Source organism: Hyla sarda, chromosome 5 (assembly GCF_029499605.1).
Source record: "Hyla sarda isolate aHylSar1 chromosome 5, aHylSar1.hap1, whole genome shotgun sequence".
NCBI classification, from domain to species: domain Eukaryota; kingdom Metazoa; phylum Chordata; class Amphibia; order Anura; family Hylidae; genus Hyla; species Hyla sarda.
This window is the reverse complement of record NC_079193.1, coordinates 147,626,874-147,645,980: the sequence shown is the minus strand read 5'-3', so window position 1 is coordinate 147,645,980 and position 19,107 is coordinate 147,626,874. Positions and strand designations below refer to the sequence as shown.

Here is a 19,107-nt window from a genome sequence, read left to right as displayed (position 1 = left end):
AAGATGCAGACATTAGCATAAGAGGCTGGAAAATATGACATGCAGCAGGTATCAAAGTTCCCTAGAAAGCATAAAGGTCAAAAGGGTTCACATGTTCCTGGTGTCTATGGATCTGAAGCGATTAAAGGGGTATTCCGGTGGAAATCTTTTACATTTTTTTAATGAACTGGTGCCAGAAAGTTAAACAGATTTGTAAATTACTTCTAATAAAAAATACTTTCAGTACCTTTTAGCAGCTGTTTGCTACAGAGGAAAATCTTTATTTTTTTTATTTATTTTTCGTGTTGTCCACAGTGTTCTCTGCTGACACCTGATGCCCGTATCAGAAACTGTCCAGAGCAGGAGAAAATCCCCATAGCAAACCTATGCAGCTCTGGACAGTTCCTGACATGGAAAGAGGTGTCAGCAGAGAGCACTGTGGACAACACAAAAAAGAAATTCAAAAAGTAAAGAATTTGCTCTGTAGCATACAGCTACTAAAAAAGTACTAAAAGGATTAAGATTTTTTTTTTATAGAAGTAATTTACAAATCTGTTTAACTTTCTGGCACCAGTTAATAAAAAATAAAAAAAGTTTTCCACCTGAGTACCCCTTTAATTAGAAATAATTATGCCTCTTATTACAAGAATATATTATATTCCTCATATAAAAAAAAAATAAAAAAAAATATTAAAAGCATCAGTCCTAGACGTGAGCAGTAGGTGACATTTTATATTAGTTACAATTTTTTTCTTTTTTTTACTACCTAGTGACAATATTTTAAGTGATAATACGATTACGTATCAGTTACCAAAAAGACCTAATTTCCAATAAAAATGTCATCACCCTACACGCCACAAACCGCTACTCTAAAAGCACACTGCAATAAAAAAAAGTTCAAGGTTGCATAAAATGTAATGATGATTTATTTTTGTTTTTCTTTTATGAATTATAAGGTATGAGTAATATTTTCTCTTTTATTTACATCCAAAGATAAACCGGGATAAATTGGAGTATTTTCAAAGCTACTTGAGATGTTAGTAACATTGTGGTAAATGATTTTTGCTTCTGACACTAGGTGGCGTTCGAAAGCCAAGAATGAAAGCAACCAAATAAAATGGACTGGAACACACATTTAAAGAAATTGTAACATATATTATGAAAGTATACAGAACATACAACTAATATATCTCTCAAAAATGTCTACTCACTAAATCACAAAATATAAGTTTATAAATTATTCAGGAAGCAAAAGAAAACAGAGCAGGCTTAGGGAGGAATAAGAAATCCTATCAGCTCCTTGCTGTGGAGCTATAGGCACTAAGGTGGACATTTATCAATGTTGGTGTAAGGTAGTAAAGATTTTACCCGTTTGCTTGGTGTATTGTTTGCACAGTGGCTAAAAATTTACCAAAAAGATGCACAGGCCTTGATACATTTTGCCCAATTATAGAAACCAGTGAGCTGCAGAGATTGGTTTAAAGGGGTACTCCGGTGGAAAATTGGTGCCAGAAAGCTACAGATTTGTAAATTAGTTCTATTAAAAATTTTTAATCCTTCTAGTACTTATTAACTACTGAATACTACAGAGGAAACTACAGAGCAGCATATGTTTTCTATGGGGATTTTCTCCTACTCTGGACAGTTCTTAAAATAGACAGAGACGTCAGCAGAGAGCACTGTGGTCATGATGCCAGCAGAGAGCTCTGTGTTCCAAAAAGAAAATAATTTTCTCTGTAGTATTCAGCAGCTAATAAGTACTAGAAATATTATGATTTTTTTATAGAAGTAATTTACAAATCTGTTTAACTTTCTGGCACCAGTTGATTTAAAAAAAAAAAAAAAAAGTTTTCCACCAGAGTACCCCTTTAACCCCTTAAGGACTCAGGGTTTTTCAGTTTTTGCACTTTCGTTTTTTCCTCCTTATCTTTTAAAAATCATAACCCTTTCAATTTTCCACCTAAAAATCCATATTATATTATGGCTTATTTTTTGCGTCGCCAATTCTACTTTGCAGTGACATTAGTCATTTTACCCAAAAATGCACGGCAAAACGGAAAAAAAAATCATTGTGCGACAAAATCGAAAAAAAAACGCCATTTTGTAACTTTTGGGGGCTTCCGTTTCTACGCAGTGCATATTTCGGTAAAAATTACACCTTATCATTATTCTGTAGGTCCATACGGTTAAAATGATACCCTAATTATATAGGTTTGATTTTGTCGCACTTCTGGTAAAAATCATAACTACATGCAGGAAAATTTATACGTTTAAAAATGTCATCTTCTGACCCCTATAACTTTTTTATTTTTCCACGTACGGGGCGGTATGAGGACTAATTTTTTGCGCCGTGATCTGAAGTTTTTATTGGTGTGATTTTTGTTTTGATCTGACTTTTTGATCACTTTTTATTCATTTTTTAATGTTATAAAAAGTTACCAAAATACGCTTTTTGGGACTTTGGAATTTTTTTGCGCGTACGCCATTGACCGTACGGCTTAATTAATGATATATTTTTATAGTTCGGACATTTACGCACGCGGCGATACCACATATGTTTATTTTTATTTTTTTTTACACTGTTTTATTTTTTTTATGGGAAAAGGGGGGTGATTCAAACTTTTATTAGGGAAGGGGTTAAATGACCTTTATTAACACTTTTTTTAAACTTTTTTTTTGCAGTGTTATAGGTCCCATAGGGACCTATAACACTGCACACACTGATCTCTCATCCTGATCACAGGCGTGTATTAACACGCCTGTGATCAGCATTATCGGCGCTTGACTGCTCCTGCCTGGATCTCAGGCACGGAGCAGTCATTCGTCGATCGGACACCGAGGAGGCAGGTAAGAGCCCTCCCGGTGTCCGATCAGCTGTTCGGGACGCCGCGATTTCACCGCGGCGGTCCCGAGCAGCCCGACTGAGCAGCCGGGATACTTTCAGTTTCACTTCAGAAGCGGCGGTCAGCTTTGACCGCCGCTTCTAAAGGGTTAATACCGCACATCGCCGCGATCGGCGATGTGTGGTATTAGCCGCGGGTCCCGGCCGTTGATTAGCGCCGGGACCCACGCGATATGATGCGGGATCGCGGCGCGATCCCGCTTCATATCGCGGGAGCCGGCGCAGGACGTAAATATACGTCCTGCGTCGTTAAGGGGTTAAGGACGGAGCCCATTTTCACCTCTAGGACGAAGCCCTTTTTTGCAAATCTGACCACTGTCACTTTAAACATTAATAACTCTGGAATGCTTTTAGTTATCATTCTGATTCTGAGATAGTTTTTTCGTGACATATTCTACTTTAACATAGTGGTAAATTTTTGTGGTATCTTGCATCCTTTCCTGGTGAAAAATCCCCAAATTTGATGAAAAAAATAAAAAAATTTGCATTTTTCTAACTTTGAAGCTCTCTGCTTGTAAGGAAAATGGATATTACCCAAAAAATTTTTGGGATTCACATATACAATATGTCTACTTTATGTTTGCATCATAAAATTGACGAGTTTTTACTTTTGGAAGACACCAGAGGGCTTCAAAGTTCAGCAGCAATTTTCCAATTTTTCACAAAATTTTCAAACTCGCAATTTTTCAGGGACCAGTTCAGGTTTGAAGGGGATTTGAAGGGTCTTCATATTAGAAATACCCCACAAATGACCCCATTATAAAAACTGCACCCCCCAAAGTATTCAGTATGACTTTCAGTAAATGTTTTAACCCTTTAGGTGTTTCACAGGAAAAGCAGCAAAGTGAAGGAGAAAATTCAAAATCTTCATTTTTTACACTCGCATGTTCTTGTAGACCCAATTTTTGAATTTTTACAAGGGGTAAAAGGAGAAAATGTATACTTATATTTGTAGCCCAATTTCTCTCGAGTAAGCACATACCTCATATGTCTATGTAAAGTGTTTGGCGTGCGCAGTAGAGGGCTCAGAAGGGAAGGAGCGACAAGGGGATTTTAGAGAGTACGTTTTTCTGAAATGGTTTTTGGGGGGCATGTCACCTTTAGGAAGCCCATATGGTGCCAGAACAGCAAAAAAAAAAACACATGGCATACCATTTTGGAAACTAGACCCCTTGAGGAACATAACAAGGAATAAAGTGAGCCTTAATACCCCACAGGTGTTTCACGACTTTTGCATATGTAAAAAAAAAAAAAAAAACATTTCACTAAAATGTTGGTTTTCACCCAAATTTCACATTTTTTAAATGGTTAATACCAGAAAAGACCCCCCAAAATTTGTAACCCCATCTCTTCTGAGTATGGAGGTACCCCATAAGTGGACCTGAAGTGCACTACGGGCGAACTACAATGCTCAGAAGGGAAGGCGTCATATTTGGCTTTTTGAGAGCAAATTTTGCTCGGGGGGCATGTCGCATTTAGGAAGCCCCTATGGTGCCAGAACAGCAAAATAACCCCCACATGGCATACCATTTTGGAAACTAGACCCCTCACAGAATGTAATGAGGGGTACAGTGAACATTTACCCCCCACTGGTGTCTGACAGATCTTTGGAACAGTGGGCTGTGCAAAATTTTTCATTTTCACGGACCACTGTTCCAAAGATCCGTCAGACACCTGTGGAGTGTAAATTCTCACTGCACCCCTTATTACAATCCGTGAGGGGTGTAGTTTTCAAAATGGGGTCACATGTGGGTGTGTTTTTTTTTTTTGCGTTTGTCAGAACCGCTGTAACAATCAGCCACCTCTGTGCAAATCACCTCAAATGTACATGGCGCACTCTCCCTTCTGGGCCTTGTTGTGCGCCCCCAGAGCACTTTGCGCCCACATATGGGGTATCTCCGTACTCGGGAGAAATTGTGTTACAAATTTTGGGGGGCGTTTTTCCCTTTTACCTCTTGTGAAAATGAAAAGTATAGGGCAACACCAGCATGTTAGTGTAAAAATGTTTATTTTTTTACACTAACATGCTGGTGTAGACCCCAACTGTTCCTTTTCATAAGGGGTAAAAGGAGAAAAAGCCCCCCAAAATTTGTTAGGCAATTTCTTCCGAGTACGGCGATACCCCATATGTGACCCTATTCTGTTGCCTTGAAATACGACAGTGCTCCAAAGTGAGAGAGCGCCATGCGCATTTGAGGCCTGAATTAGGGACTTGCATAGGGGTGGACATAGGGGTATTCTATGCCAGTGATTCCCAAACAGGGTGCCTCCAGCTGTTGCTAAACTCCCAGGATGCTTGGACAGTCAATTGCTGTCCAGAAATGCTGGGAGTTTTTGTTTTGCAACAGCTGGAGGCTCCATCTTAGAAACCCTGCCATACAATACGTTTTTCATTTTTATTGGAGAAGGGGGGTGGGGGGGGGGGGCAGTGTACGTGTGTATATGTAGTGTTTTACTCTTTATTTTATGTTAGTGTAGTGTAGTGTTTTTAGGTTACATTCACACTGGAGGCAGATTACACTGAGTCTCCCGCTAGGAGTTTGAGCTGCGGCGGAAAATTTGCCGCAGCTCAAATTTGCAGCAGGGAACTCACTGTAATCTGCCGCCAGTGTGAATGTAGCCTGTACATTCACACGGGAGGGGGGTCAAAACTACAACTCCCAGCATGCACTGACAGACCATGCATGCTGGGAGTTGTAGTTTTGCAACAGCTGGAGGCACACTGGCTGGAAAACCTTGAGTTAGGTTCTATGACCTAACTCAGTATTTTCCAACCAGTGTGCCTCCAGCTGTTGCAAAACTGCAACTCCCAGCATGTACTGATTGCGGAAGGGCATGCTGGGAGATGTAGTTATGCAATGGCTGGAGGCACGCAAGTACAACTCCCAGCATGCCAAGACAGCCTTATGCTGTTCCTGAATGCTGGGAGTTGTAGTTTTGCAAGATTTAGAGGGGTTCAAGTTGTAAACCACTGTCCAGTGGTCTCAAAACTGTGGCCCTCCAGATGTTGCAAAACTACAACTCTCAGCATGCCCAGACAGCAAACTGCTGTCTGTGCATGCTGAGAGTTGTAGTTTTGCAACATCTGGAGGGCTACAGTTTGAGACCACTTAGTGATCTACAACCTGAACCCCTCTAAATATTGCAAAACTACAAGTCCCAGCATGCCCACACAGCAAACAGCTGTCTGGGCATGCTGGGAGTTGTAGTTTTGCAACATCTGGAGGGCCACGGTTTAGAGACCACTGTAAACTGTGGCCCTCCGGATGTTGCTAGGCAACAACTCACCTAGCAGGACCCGGAAGCCGCTGCCGCCGCCGCCGCAGCCGCAGCACGTGGGGGATCCCCGCATGGAGGATCGCGATCCGGGATCCAGGTAGGGACCTTCGGTGCCGACCCTCCCTGGACGGTTCCCCCGTTTTGCCCGGACACCGATAGGTGGGCAAAGCGGGGGAACCGAACTTTAACCCCCCCTACCCCGGTCTGCTATCGGTCGGTCGCTCGGCCGACCAATAGCAGGGATAGGAGGGGTGGCAACCCTGCCACCAAACTCCTATCCCTTTAGGGGGATCGATGGTGTCTCGGACACCTACGATCCCTCTTATTTTCCAGGTCATCGGGTCACCAGTGACCCGTATGACCCGGAATCGCGCAGATCGCAGGTCTGAATTGACCTGCGATTTGCACGCATCGCGGTCATGGGGGGGTCTCAGGACCCCCCTCGGCGATGTGCCGGGATGCCTGCTGTTAGATAACAGCAGTCATCCCGGTCCGATCACCGCTACCGGCGACGCGGCGCTCCCGGAACCCTTCGCGGCGCCGTACATGTACGTCGCTCGTCGTGAAGGGGTTAACCACTTAAGGACGCAGGGTTTTTCAGTTTTTGCACTTTCGTTTTTTCCTCCTTACCTTTTAAAAATCATAACACTTTCAGTTTTCCACCTAAAAATCCATATTATGGCTTATTTTTTGTGTCACCAATTCTACTTTGCAGTGACAGTCATTTTACCCAAAAATTCACGGCGAAACGGGAAAAAAATCATTGTGTGACAAAAACGCCATTTTGTAACTTTTGGGGGCTTCTGTTTCTACGCAGTGCATATTTCGGTAAAAATGACACCTTATTATTCTTTAGGTCCATACGGTTAAAATGATACCCTACTTATATAGGTTAAATTTTGTCATACTTCTGGAAAAAAATCATAACTACATGCAGGAAAATGTATACGTTTAAAAATGTCATCTTCTGACCCCTATAACTTTTTTATTTTTCCACGTACAGGGCGGTATGATGACTCATTTTTTGCGCCGTGATCTGAAGTTTTTATCTGTACCATTTTTGTTTTGATCAGACTTTTTGATCACTTTTTATAAATTTTTTAATGGTATAAAAAGTGACCAAAAATACGCTTTTTTGGACTTTGGAATTATTTTACGTGTACGCCATTGACCGTGCGGTTTAATTAATTATATCTTTTTATAGTTCGGACATTTATGCACGTTTTTTTTTTTTTATGGGAAAAGGTGGGGGTGATTCAAACTTTTATTAGGGAAGGGGTTAAATGACCTTTATTAACACTTTTTTTTACTTTTTTTTTTGCAGTGTTATAGGTCCCATAGGGACCTATAACACTGCACACACTGATCTACTATGCTGATCACTGGCGTGTATTAACACGCCTGTGATCAGTGTTATCAGCACTTGACTGCTCCTGCCTGGATCTCAGGCACGGAGCAGTCATTCGTCGATCGGACACAGAGGAGGCAAGTAAGGGCCCTCCCGGTGTCCTGTCAGCTGTTCGGGACGCCGCGATTTATCCGCAGCAGTCCCGAACAACCCGACTGAGCAGCCGGGATACTTTCACTTTCATTTCAGATGCGGCGGTCAGCTTTGATCGCCGCGTCTGAAGGGTTAATACAGGGCATCACTGTGATCGGTGATGTCCTGTATTAGCCGCGGGTCCCGGCCGTTGATAGCCGCTGGGACCGACCCGATATGACACAGGGACATCGCGTGACTCCGCGCCATATCGCGGGAGCCAGCGGAGGACGTACATATATGTCCTTCGTCATTAAGGGGTTAAGCTTTGTACTCTGTCCTCTGACATTTTTGTGCGTGTCCTATTAGATGGTGTAGGTTTGCGCAAAAAAGTAGGCTTTGCTCAAGCAAAAAAATAAATAAAAAACACTTCTAAATTTAATTTTCGCAAATAATAAATACAGCTCCTCTGCAAAAAGTGGTGTATGGTGATCCAAACAGTAGACAACTTTGAAAATTGAGCAAACAAATTGCACAAAAAATGCAATTGCACAAAATTTGCAGGGACATTTAGGACATTTAGAGTGCCTGCACTTTTTCCACATCACGATCACCATTCCCATAAGCAGGAGTCCTGCAGGACCAGTCTTTGAGTGGAAATCTTGGGTGAGTTCCCACACTTTTTTTTCTCAGGACTTGACTCCTGTGTAAAGCTAATGATAAATGTCCCCCTAAGTGTACAGCCATCTGGTTCTACACACAGTTTCATCTTATAGAATACTCTCTCCCAGAAAAATAGCTCCGTAATACAATGTGTAATGGAACATGTTATTATACTGAATCCACAGGGTCGGACAGGAAATAAATATCCTTATAAAGTTGGAGGCACAGTAGAATTCCATACAAGTCTATGGGTGCTTTATTATGGCTCTGTACAATAAGTAGGTCATAATCACAAAAGGCATAATCACATCTGAAATGTGATTCCAGAAATAATGTAGGGCACCACGCATGTGCGACCAGCACTCTGTTCGTTCGCCGATAATTTTCAAGTTCACAAATAGTTAGCTGATCACAAGAACACAGGCCACTCATCCCCAAAGTGAACGGAGTGGCAGGGCACATGCTGTGTCACCACTCTATCCACACAAGCCTTTTCGAATTTCAAACACAGAGGGGGAGAATTATCAAATCCTGTGCAGAAGAAAAGTTGCTGGGTTGCCCATAGCAACCAGATTCCTTCTTTCAATTTTGAAAGGGCCTCTGAAAAATGAAAGAAGCGATCTGATTGGTTACTATGGGCAACTCAGCAACTTTTCTTCTGGACAGGTTTTGATAAATCTCCCCCAGAGTTTAGTGCTTGGAAATGTCCACATGTCCCATAGACAATGAATATAGTGGCAGCTGAGCACTTAGGGGTACAACCAACCTTCATTATCTGGATCTGGAGGGGTCCCAGCAGTCAGACCCCTAGCGATCTGGAACTTATCCCCTATCTTGATAAAACTTAATCTTGGGATAACCACTTTAACATTGTCTTCTATTTACTAGAGACTGAGTGGAATATCTACTCTATAGCTTGGCTTCATCAATACCAACCAAAACATTATTAACATAATGTATTACTATTCTCCACACAGAATGTTCTGCAAAAAAAAATAAAAAATAACTTTCCATTATGATGCACTTTATGGTTTAGAAAAGGACTCACTAAAACATAAAACATTCAAGCTATATTGCATTATGTCTATGTACAATGTTGCTGCAACTGCAGATGTCATTTATTACTGTGTATTCAAGATATTTATATGGCTTCCCCTAAGAGAATGAGATCAGCTATGCCAAGGTTATGACTAACTGAGTTAAAGGACTGATAAGAAACAGCCCAAAAAATCTATATATCAATTTTTATAAAAAAAATAATAATAATAATAATAATTCTTGCCTTGAAAAGTTTTAAAACTAAATTTTTAAATATTATTATTTTGCAGCATTGTGCTAAACTATAAAGACTCAAACCCCCTCATTCACCACTCAATACCCCATAATGCAGAGAATTCCTAAAGCCAGGTGTGAAAACTTTGTGCCATCATACCCAAGATGACCCCGGGCTGTTATCAATCAGAGAAATAGGTATAAATACTTGATATTTTACTTTTTCCTAACATGCAAAGATTTCTAACATTTTGTTTTCACTTTGTCATTATGGCGTACTGAGTGCTGAATGATGAGTGAAAACTTTATTTATTTTAGCACAAGGCCATAACATCAGAATGTGAAAAGTGACATTTAAGACTTAAAATTATTACTTTTTAATAAACTTTTTACAACAATCTGCTATTACATATTCACTATTACCTTTCAGGTGCATGCTGCTGCGGCTGAACTACAAGCACAGGCAAAAAAAAAAATTGTTGTGTAAGATGTGCTGACCAATTTTTCCTTTTTAGGTTACATTTTTAGAGGGAGTGGCTGCCTCCATCTTGGTTCGAGCACTCCACCCATACCACTAGGTGTTTTTAAGTAGGGAATAGCTAGATCTTACATGCCCAAAACTGTAAGCTTAGTGCTAGCTCAAGAGAGCCATATCTTTAGTGTAATGCCCATCCCAAATTAGGTCAACTAATCGTGGTCGGACAGTACACACTATATGGCCAAATGGTAAGCTAAGAAACAGCAGTATTGAAATGTAAAAAGTGTTATATTACACATATCTTCGCGCTATTGCTGTAACACACACACACACACACACACACACACACACACACTGCTCTGACTGTGAGCCGTGCTCCCGATTGGTCTGACCCCCCACAATCAGATACTTATCCCTAGAGGGAAACGTTTTCCTGCTGTGTTATGATGGAATTTAGCTCCGTTCTTGATACGGTCTCAAGACAAAAACCCTTTGTGAGGAAAATCTCTTTAAACAGCTGATCAACAGAAGTCTGTCTTCTCATTCCTTGCATCAGCTGTTATCCCCAAGGTAAGCATCACTTAGACAAACAATTGCAATGCAGTGGCCACTACACAGGAAATGTGATTGAGAGCAATATCCTGCTGAAGTGCGTGGCATGGCCGCCTCCCGATCTGCCTCTTTTACCCAATAGATTGATGCAGTGAAAGAGTCAGATTTGAACGACTGAGTGAGAAGAGCATGTTGTCACACACGTCAGCCAGCTATTACTCATGATCGCAGTGGGTCTCAGTACAAAGACCTGATGCGATCTAAACTTTCTGGAGGATATGTGAAAAGTTTTTGCAAATGACACTAACTCTTTCATATGAGGCTTCCTACACAGAAAATATTATAACAGTCAGGATGCAGCATTAGAAGGGTGATTAAACAGTAGTTGACATGAAAAGTATATGGGGATGCAGGAGAATTCTTACCAGGGCTTCATAATCTTCTGCAATTTTTGATATTTCCTGCAAAAAGTAAAAATATGGAATAAAATGAGCGAAAGTTCATTGTCACTTCAAAACAAACATATTTTGATTGTCAGAAATTTCCACCTGTGAGTGTATTTAATTTTTATATTTTTCTATATGACAATAGGCTGCAGTACAACATTGGACTCCCCCTTTGGAGAATCATGTAATGATCCCTGTGATTTTTATTTTTTATGTTGGAAGGACCCGACTACAGCATGGGAGGCACAAAGAGGGCAGAAAAACTACAGAGTGGGGATACAAAGAAGAGTCTAACTAAAGAATGGGGCAAAAGAGGAGGCCTATCTACTGAAAGGGGGCACAATAAGCAAGCCTAGCTACTGAGTAGGGGCTAGAGGAGGCCTAAATACACAGTGGGGGCAGAAAAAAAAAGGTGGCCTAACTACAGAATGGGGTTACAACATGGGGCCCAACTACAGTGTAAGTGCATTTTTGTTCATATCAAGAAAACCAAAAGTCCAATCCAAGCCAAAAGTAATCTTCAGAACATGTCTGTTAATCTCTTATAGTTACAAGAGGATCAAGAAAGTCACACAAATTCTAAAAGGTAAAAACAACATTATATGTTCCACCATTTAGCTGCAATTATAGCAATGAACATTTATTTCAGACACATGTGCTAGTATCCAGGTCAAAAACATGACTGATATAATGGAGATAAAAGCAAATTCATAAATCTTTCTTTAACTGTTAAAAGCTAGTATTCAGGGAAATTACAGACAATGAAATTCAGATTCTGCCAAGTACAGCAAATGTGCTGGCTTAAGTAATGCACCAAGGAAAGCTGTGTTTACTGGTCATCTCTGCTCGAGCTGGCAACATGTAGACTGAGTACACTAGAATAGCCGAGATTCTCAGGTACATGGGAACTGTATACTCTTTATATTGTTCTACCTTTGTACACAATATATAGTACTGTATATAGTCTATAGCAGAAATAGGCCTCTACCACTATGGTAATCAAACATGGGCATAACTTCCAGAGCTTAGTACCAGCCATTGCAGGACATTAAGACTGAAGTTCAGATTTATGCTTTGGACAACTGCTCAGTCTATTCCCTTTCTTTATTACATATTTAAAAATCCTTGGGTTTACCATTTGTGAGGAGAAAACATTTAGTAATCCTCACCAGTGTACATAGTTCTACATGAAGATGCTAAAAAGTAAACAGTTTAACTCATGTGCTTAAATCAGGTTCACAAATGTCTGGTGAAATGAAGCCACTACAGATGGGAGAACCACATGCAGTAAGCTGGATGTGTTACAACTTGCATTCCAATTGTTTCCCCATAAACTCAAGAAAGACATGGTGCCAGACCTATGGATTTTCTGGCATAGCTGAACAGCATTGAAAAAAGCTGCATGGAACCTTTTTTTTGATCTGACACAACCAAGCCAGATGACAAGTAAGATGTATTACTGGACATACACTGCTCAAAAATAAATAAAGGGAACACTTAAACAACACAATATAACTCTAGATCAATCACACTTCTGTGAAATCACACTGTCCACTCAGGAAGCAGCACTGATTGACAATCAATTTCACAGATTGTTGGGCAAATGGAACAGACAACCGGTGGGAATTATAGGCAATTAGCAAGAGGAGTGGTTCTGCAGGTGGTGACCACAAACCACTTCTTAGTTCATATGCTTCTGGCTGATGTTTTTATCATTTTTGAATGCTGGCGATGCTTTCACTCTAGTGGCAGTATGAGACAGAGTCTACAACCCACACAAGTGCCTCAGGTAGTGCAGCTCATCCAGGATGGCACATCATTGCGAGCAGTGGCAAGAAGGTTTGCTGTGTCTATCAGCGTAGTGTCCAGAGCATGGAGGCGCTACAAGGACGTGGAGGAGGCCGTAGGAGGGCAACAACCCAGCAGCAGGACCACTACCTCCGCCTTTGTGCAAGGAGGAGCAGGAGGAGCACTTCCAGAGCCCTGCAAAATGACCTCCAGCAGGCCACAAATGTGCACGTGTCCACTCAAACGGTCAGAAACAGACTCCATGAGGGTGGTATGAGGGCCCGACGTCCACAGGTGGGGGTTGTGCTTACAGCCCAACACCGTTCAGGACGTTTGGCATTTGCCAGAGAACACCAAGATTGGCAAATTTGCCACTGGCGCCCTCTGCTCTTCACAGATGAAAGCAGTTTCACACTGAGCACATGTCCAAACGTAACAGAGTCTGGAGACACCGTGGAGAACGTTCTGCTGCCTGCAACATCCTCCAGCATGGCCAGTTTGGTGGTGGGTCAGTAATGGTGTGGGGTGGCATTTATTTGGGGGCCGCACAGCCCTCCATGTGCTTGTCAGAGGTAGCCTGACTGCCAAGATGAGATCCTCAGACCCCTAGTGAGACCATATGCTGGTGTGGTTGGCCCTGAGTTCCTCCTAATGCAAGACAATGCTAGACCTCATGTGGCTGGAGTGTGTCAGCAGTTCCTGCAAGAGGAAGGCATTGATGCTATGGACTGTCCCACCCGTTCCCCAGACCTGAGTCCGATTGAGCACATCTGGAACATCATGTCTTGCTCCATCCACCAAAGCCATATTACACCACAGACTGTCCAGGAGTTGGTGAATGCTTTAGTCCAGGTCTGCGAGGACATCCCTCAGGAGCATGCCCAGGCGTGGTAGGGAGGTCATATGGGCACGTGGAGGCCACACACACACACACACACACACACACACACACACACTATTGAGCCTCATTTTGACTTGTTTTACTGACTTTACATCAAAATTGGATCAGCCTGTAGTGTGGCTTTCACTTTGATTTTGAGTGTGACTCCATATCCAGACCTCCATGGGTTCATTAATTTGTTTTCCATTGATCATTTTTGTGTGATTTTGTTGTCGGCACATTCAACTATGTAAGACGAAAGTATTTCATACGATTAGTTCATTCATTCAGATCTAGGATGTGTTATCTTAGTGTTCCTTTTATTTATTTTTGAGCAGTGTATTTGAACCATGTTTTAAGCATGCTGTCAGCTGTGAGTAAGTACCTTTACCTAACAATATAAATAGAAAAATGTAGGGTTTAGGAATGTGCTCTGTCATTCCTTTGGTTCATATTTAAAAGGGGTTTTCTGGGCATTTTACATTGATAGCCTATCCTTAGAAAGGGCAATCCATGTTTGATCGGCATGGCGCCAATGTCGGTGCCAATGAGCAGAGCCACATCTCCAGCATAAACACACACAATAAACGAGGCCTAAAGCAGTTGGCACTTTTTATTGTGGAGTGGTGGCTTCAACTGTGTCCTATCCTAAGATAAGCCATCAAAGTAAAATGCCTGGAAACTGGCAAGAAGAATTGCATTGGAGATGTTTGCAAGTGTCACATGGCAGAGTGTACCTTCAATTTCTATTTATACTAATAATTTTTAAACTGAATTCCAGTTCATCTGGATCAATTGCACTTTTGGCAATAGGCTGAACAGCTGAAAAGATCTATTGCTTTGATATTTTCAGAAAACATTATCACATGTTCACTTTCTGTATAAAATCTTCAATTTTCAATCTTCAGTTTCAATTTAGAAATGATTGAATTGAAAGCACATACTAAACGCTTATTCCCGTAGAACATTCAATTTAACAGTGGTTTTACTCTAGAGAGAGAAACATTAAACAAAAATTAAGAAAGCAGCATTGGCTGAATGAACCCATGCCTGTTAGAAAAAGAGTTTTTCAGGATTGTTCTAAACAAGTAGTATGCTTCCTTCTACAAAACATTAATTCTTAACAATGCCCCATAGTCCCATAACTTACAGGCCAAAGAAGCAAAGAGTAATTGAAGGCACAGACTTGTGTATTCCCTTTATGCCCTTGCAGTAAATGGGATTTGGCTGTGGTTCACATTTCTTTTAATTACATTCTCTCAAAGGTATAATTTTGCAGAAGTGGAAAGAGGATAATGTCAGACACAACTCTCTCCTTGCTCCCACACTAGAAGGCCGTTTCTTTAATCTTTTTAATGCAATATGGTTTTGTTGTACAATAAGCTGCACTGCAAACATTGTGCTTGTCTTTCTAGCAGGTAATCAGCTTTATATCCTCTTGTGCTTCCTGATCTTTGTGGCCTATTACTACAAATCCTTACAGCAGGTTTTTAATCCTGTCTCAACTGCTGGTCTGACATTAGCTAGGATCATGCAAATTATTTCATTTCAAAGGGAGCTTTAAAAAGTTTGAAAGGATTTTAGTGACAATTAATGTCAACACAAGAAGCAATAAAATATTAGAAAGGGAATTTATTCTTCAAACTAATAGTATAGTGAACAAAACCAACATGGAGAAATGGTGGCATCTAAAGAGGTGCAAAAGTGAGAAGGTGTAAAAGATAGGATTAAATAAAGTTTTAGCTCTTGCATAAATATAACGTATTTATCGGGGTATACCACGCACCGGCCTATAACACGCACCCTCATTTTACCAAGGATATTTGGGTAAAAATTTTTTTTACCCAAATATCCATGGTAAAATGAGGATGCGTGTGTGTGCGCGCGTGTATAACCCGATACACCCCCAGGAAAGGAAGGGGGAGAGAGGCCGTCGCTGGCCGCATCTCTCCCCCTGCCTTTCCTGGGGTCCAGAGCCCTGCTGCTTCTCTCCCTCTGGCTATCTGCGCCGCTGCCCGTTCTCTCCCCCTGTCTATCGGTGCCGGCGCCCCATAGCCGGCGCCGATAGCCAGGGGGAGAGAAGCGGCGCCGACAGCCAGGGGGAGAGAAGGGGCAGCAGCACCCATTGTTGGCGCCGCTGCCCCGTTGCCTCCCCCCATCCCCGGTTGCATAATTACCTGTTGCCAGGGTCGGGTCCGCTATGCTTCAGGCCTCCGGTGTGCGTCCCCTGCGTCGTTGCTATGCACTGCACGGCGCGGCGCAACGACGTCATGCGCCGCGCCGTGCAGCGCATAGCAACGACGCAGGGGACGCACACCGGAGGCCTGAAGCAGCGCGGACCCGACCCCGGCAACAGGTAATTATGCAACCGGGGATGGGGGGAGGCAACGGGGCAGCGGCGCCGGCAATGGGTGCCGCTGCCCCTTCTCTCCCCCTGTCTGTCGGCGCCGCTGCCCCATTGCCGGCGCCGCTTCTCTCCCCCTGGCTATCAGTGCCGGCAATGGGGCTCCGGCACCGATAGTCAGGGGGAGAGAACGGGCAGCGGCGCCGATAGCCAGGGGGAGAGATGGGCCGACAGCAGGGCTCTAGACCCCAGGGCAGGCAGGGGCAGAGAAGCCGGCAGCGCTGGCGGTCTCTGCACCTGCAAAGCCGCTGCAGTTCATTGATTTAAAGTGCCCGCTTTAAATCATTGAACTGCAGCGGCTTATCGGCGTATAACACGCAGGTAGACTTTAGGCTAAAAATTTTTGCCTAAAAAGTGCGTGTTATACGCCGATAAATACGGGCTTAAAGACCAGGATCAACCTGATGGTTCATGGAACTTTTCATTAAAGGGGTACTCTTTAATAAAGGGGTGGTCAACGTGTTTTTCCGTTTTTGACTTACCCTATTTGTTTTGTTTCATTTCTATTCTTGTTGTTTAGTCTACTCTTTTTCCGTTCTTTGTTGTCTTTTTATCCCCCACTTTGTTTTCTTATCTTTGCTTCTATTTCCTTTTTCTTGCTGTGCTGAAAACTACAAATCCCAGCATGCCACATGCCTTGCTGTTTTGGGGCGGCTCCTTTTTTTTTTTTGTTTGTTTGTTCCGCCCTTTACCCACCCTACTATTTTCCCGGGTCAGCCCCCTTATACACAGCACACTAATATAATCAGCCTTGGTTGGGATACACTGTCATAGGAAAAGGGACTACAACTCCCAGCATGTGTCATTCAGGAGTCCTCAGTCTGTGGTATAACACCAGCATGCTGCCTCTGTAGTCTCCTGGGGGTTGTAGTTCACCACACCTCTATAGGGCATACACCAGTGTTTCCCAACCAGGGTGCCTCCAGTTGTTGCAAAACTACAACTCCCAGCATGCCCTGACAGCCTTTGGGCATGCTAGGAGTTGTAGTTTTGCAACAGCTGGAGGCACACTGGTTGGGAAACACTGGTGTAACATGATGTGTATGCTGAATAGGCTAGAACAGTGTTTCCCAACCAGTGTACCTCCAGCTGTTGCAAATCTACAACTCCCAGCATGCCCAAAGTCTGTCAGGGCGTGCTGGGAGTTGTAGTTTTGCAACAGCTGGAGGCACACTGGTTTGTAAACACTAGCATACATACACACACACACACACACAACAGGGACCAGGGGTGTGGAAATTTTATAAAAAAACTACTTGTCCACGGGACTAAAATGGAGCAAAATCTACTTGTCCCTCATGACGATCCACTTGTCCAGCCAATTTTCGCTTTTACGCTCTAATTTTTTCCTCCTCGCCCTATAATAGCCATAACTACCTACTATAAGGATACCTTTTCATTTTTCAATAACCTATTCTATGAACCAAAAAAAAAAAAAAAATATATATATATATATATATATATATATATATATATATATATATTAAGGGAAGTGAAATTGAAATAGTAAAGGATCATTTTGCAGATGTGGTGGTTTTCTCTTCTGCGCCATTTACCTTGTGGTTGAGGTAACATGTTAGTTTTATACTTTAGGCGCCTGATTACAGCAATACCAGATTTGTATCGTTTACGTCATGTTTTATACCAGGCTGTATGAGGGCTCATTTTTTGCGCCATAATCTGTTTTTTGTATCGGTACCATTTTGGTATTGATCTGACTTTTTAATCACTTTTAACTTTTTTTTCTGGGATATTATAAAAATTGCAAATCTGTGATTTGGTATTTTTTTACATTTACCGTACGGGATACAGTGGGTATTTATACTTACCGTAATTCTACTTTCCTCGAGTCCCCCGAAGGCAGCACAGAAGGGATATTCTGGTCTCAAATTCCCTACTAGGACCGCCCACCTAGAATTAACATAATTAATTAAGAAGCAGACCCCCAGCCCTATATAGTGCTCCCTCACACACTCCACACTGTGTAATAAAATAGACCGACTGATGCAAATCACACTTTTATTGGGTGGGTATGTGTGCTGCCTTCGGGGGACTCGAGGAAAGTAGAATTACGGTAAGTATAAATACCCACTTTCCTCTTCATCCCCCTACGGCAGCACAGAAGGGATATAACATAGACAAGAAAGGGGGGGATTAAGATTTAGATACTGCCGACAACACCCCAGTGCTAAAGGCTGGACTCTTGGTTTGTACGTCCAGCCGGTAATGCCTGGCAAAAGTAGACGATGATGACCACGAGGCAGCATTGCAGATTTCCACCAAGGATACTTGCTCCCTCTCTGCCCAGGATGCTGAAGTGGAACGTGTAGAATGTGCCTTGAGGGGATGCGGTGGCTCCTTTCCATCTCTGGTGTAAGCTTCAACAATTGTAGTGCGAATCCACCTAGCCAAAGTGTCTTTAGATGCTTTGCTGCCTTTTTTGCTGCCGGATACAAGAACAAAAAGATTTTCCTCTTTCCTAAATGCTTCAACTCTATGTAGATAGCACTGCAGAGATCTCTTCACATCCAATTTATTGAACCTTTCCTGTTCCTCTGATGCTGGTTCGGGGAAAAACTCTGGAAGAAAAGTTTCCCTGTTGATATTCTCTGCCGTGGGTACTTTGGGTACAAAAGTTGGCATGGTTCTCAGGCGAACGCCATCTGGTAGAATCCTTAGGTACGGTTCCTTAGACGACAAGGCCTGTATTTCTCCAATTCTTTTAGCGGACGTTACCGCAATAAGAAAAAGCAACTTCATGGATAACCATTTTAAGTCTATAAGATCTATGGGTTCAAAAGGTGTTTTTGTTAAAGCATTAAGGACTAAGGAAAGATCCCATGATGCCACTGGAGGCCGGATAGCTGGATTTAATTTATTGAGGGCTTTGAAGAACCTGCCGATTAGAGGTTGGTTATTAAATTGGCCGTTTGTCATGGCATTAATTGCAGTTAGATGAACCTTCAGAGTATTTGCCTTAAGTC

General features: G+C 42.3%; 1 protein-coding gene across 4 annotated transcripts in view; it reads right to left on the bottom strand.

Moving 5' to 3' along the window:
* Window positions 1-19,107, bottom strand: part of ELMO1 (engulfment and cell motility 1) — a 390,193-nt gene that overhangs the window by 272,189 nt on the left and 98,897 nt on the right. For all 4 annotated transcript variants that reach the window (XM_056520469.1, XM_056520472.1, XM_056520471.1 and 1 more), the window contains one exon: window positions 11,031-11,066. In XM_056520469.1, coding sequence (XP_056376444.1) covers window positions 11,031-11,066 — 36 coding nt within the window. The remainder of the gene's footprint in view (window positions 1-11,030; window positions 11,067-19,107) is intronic.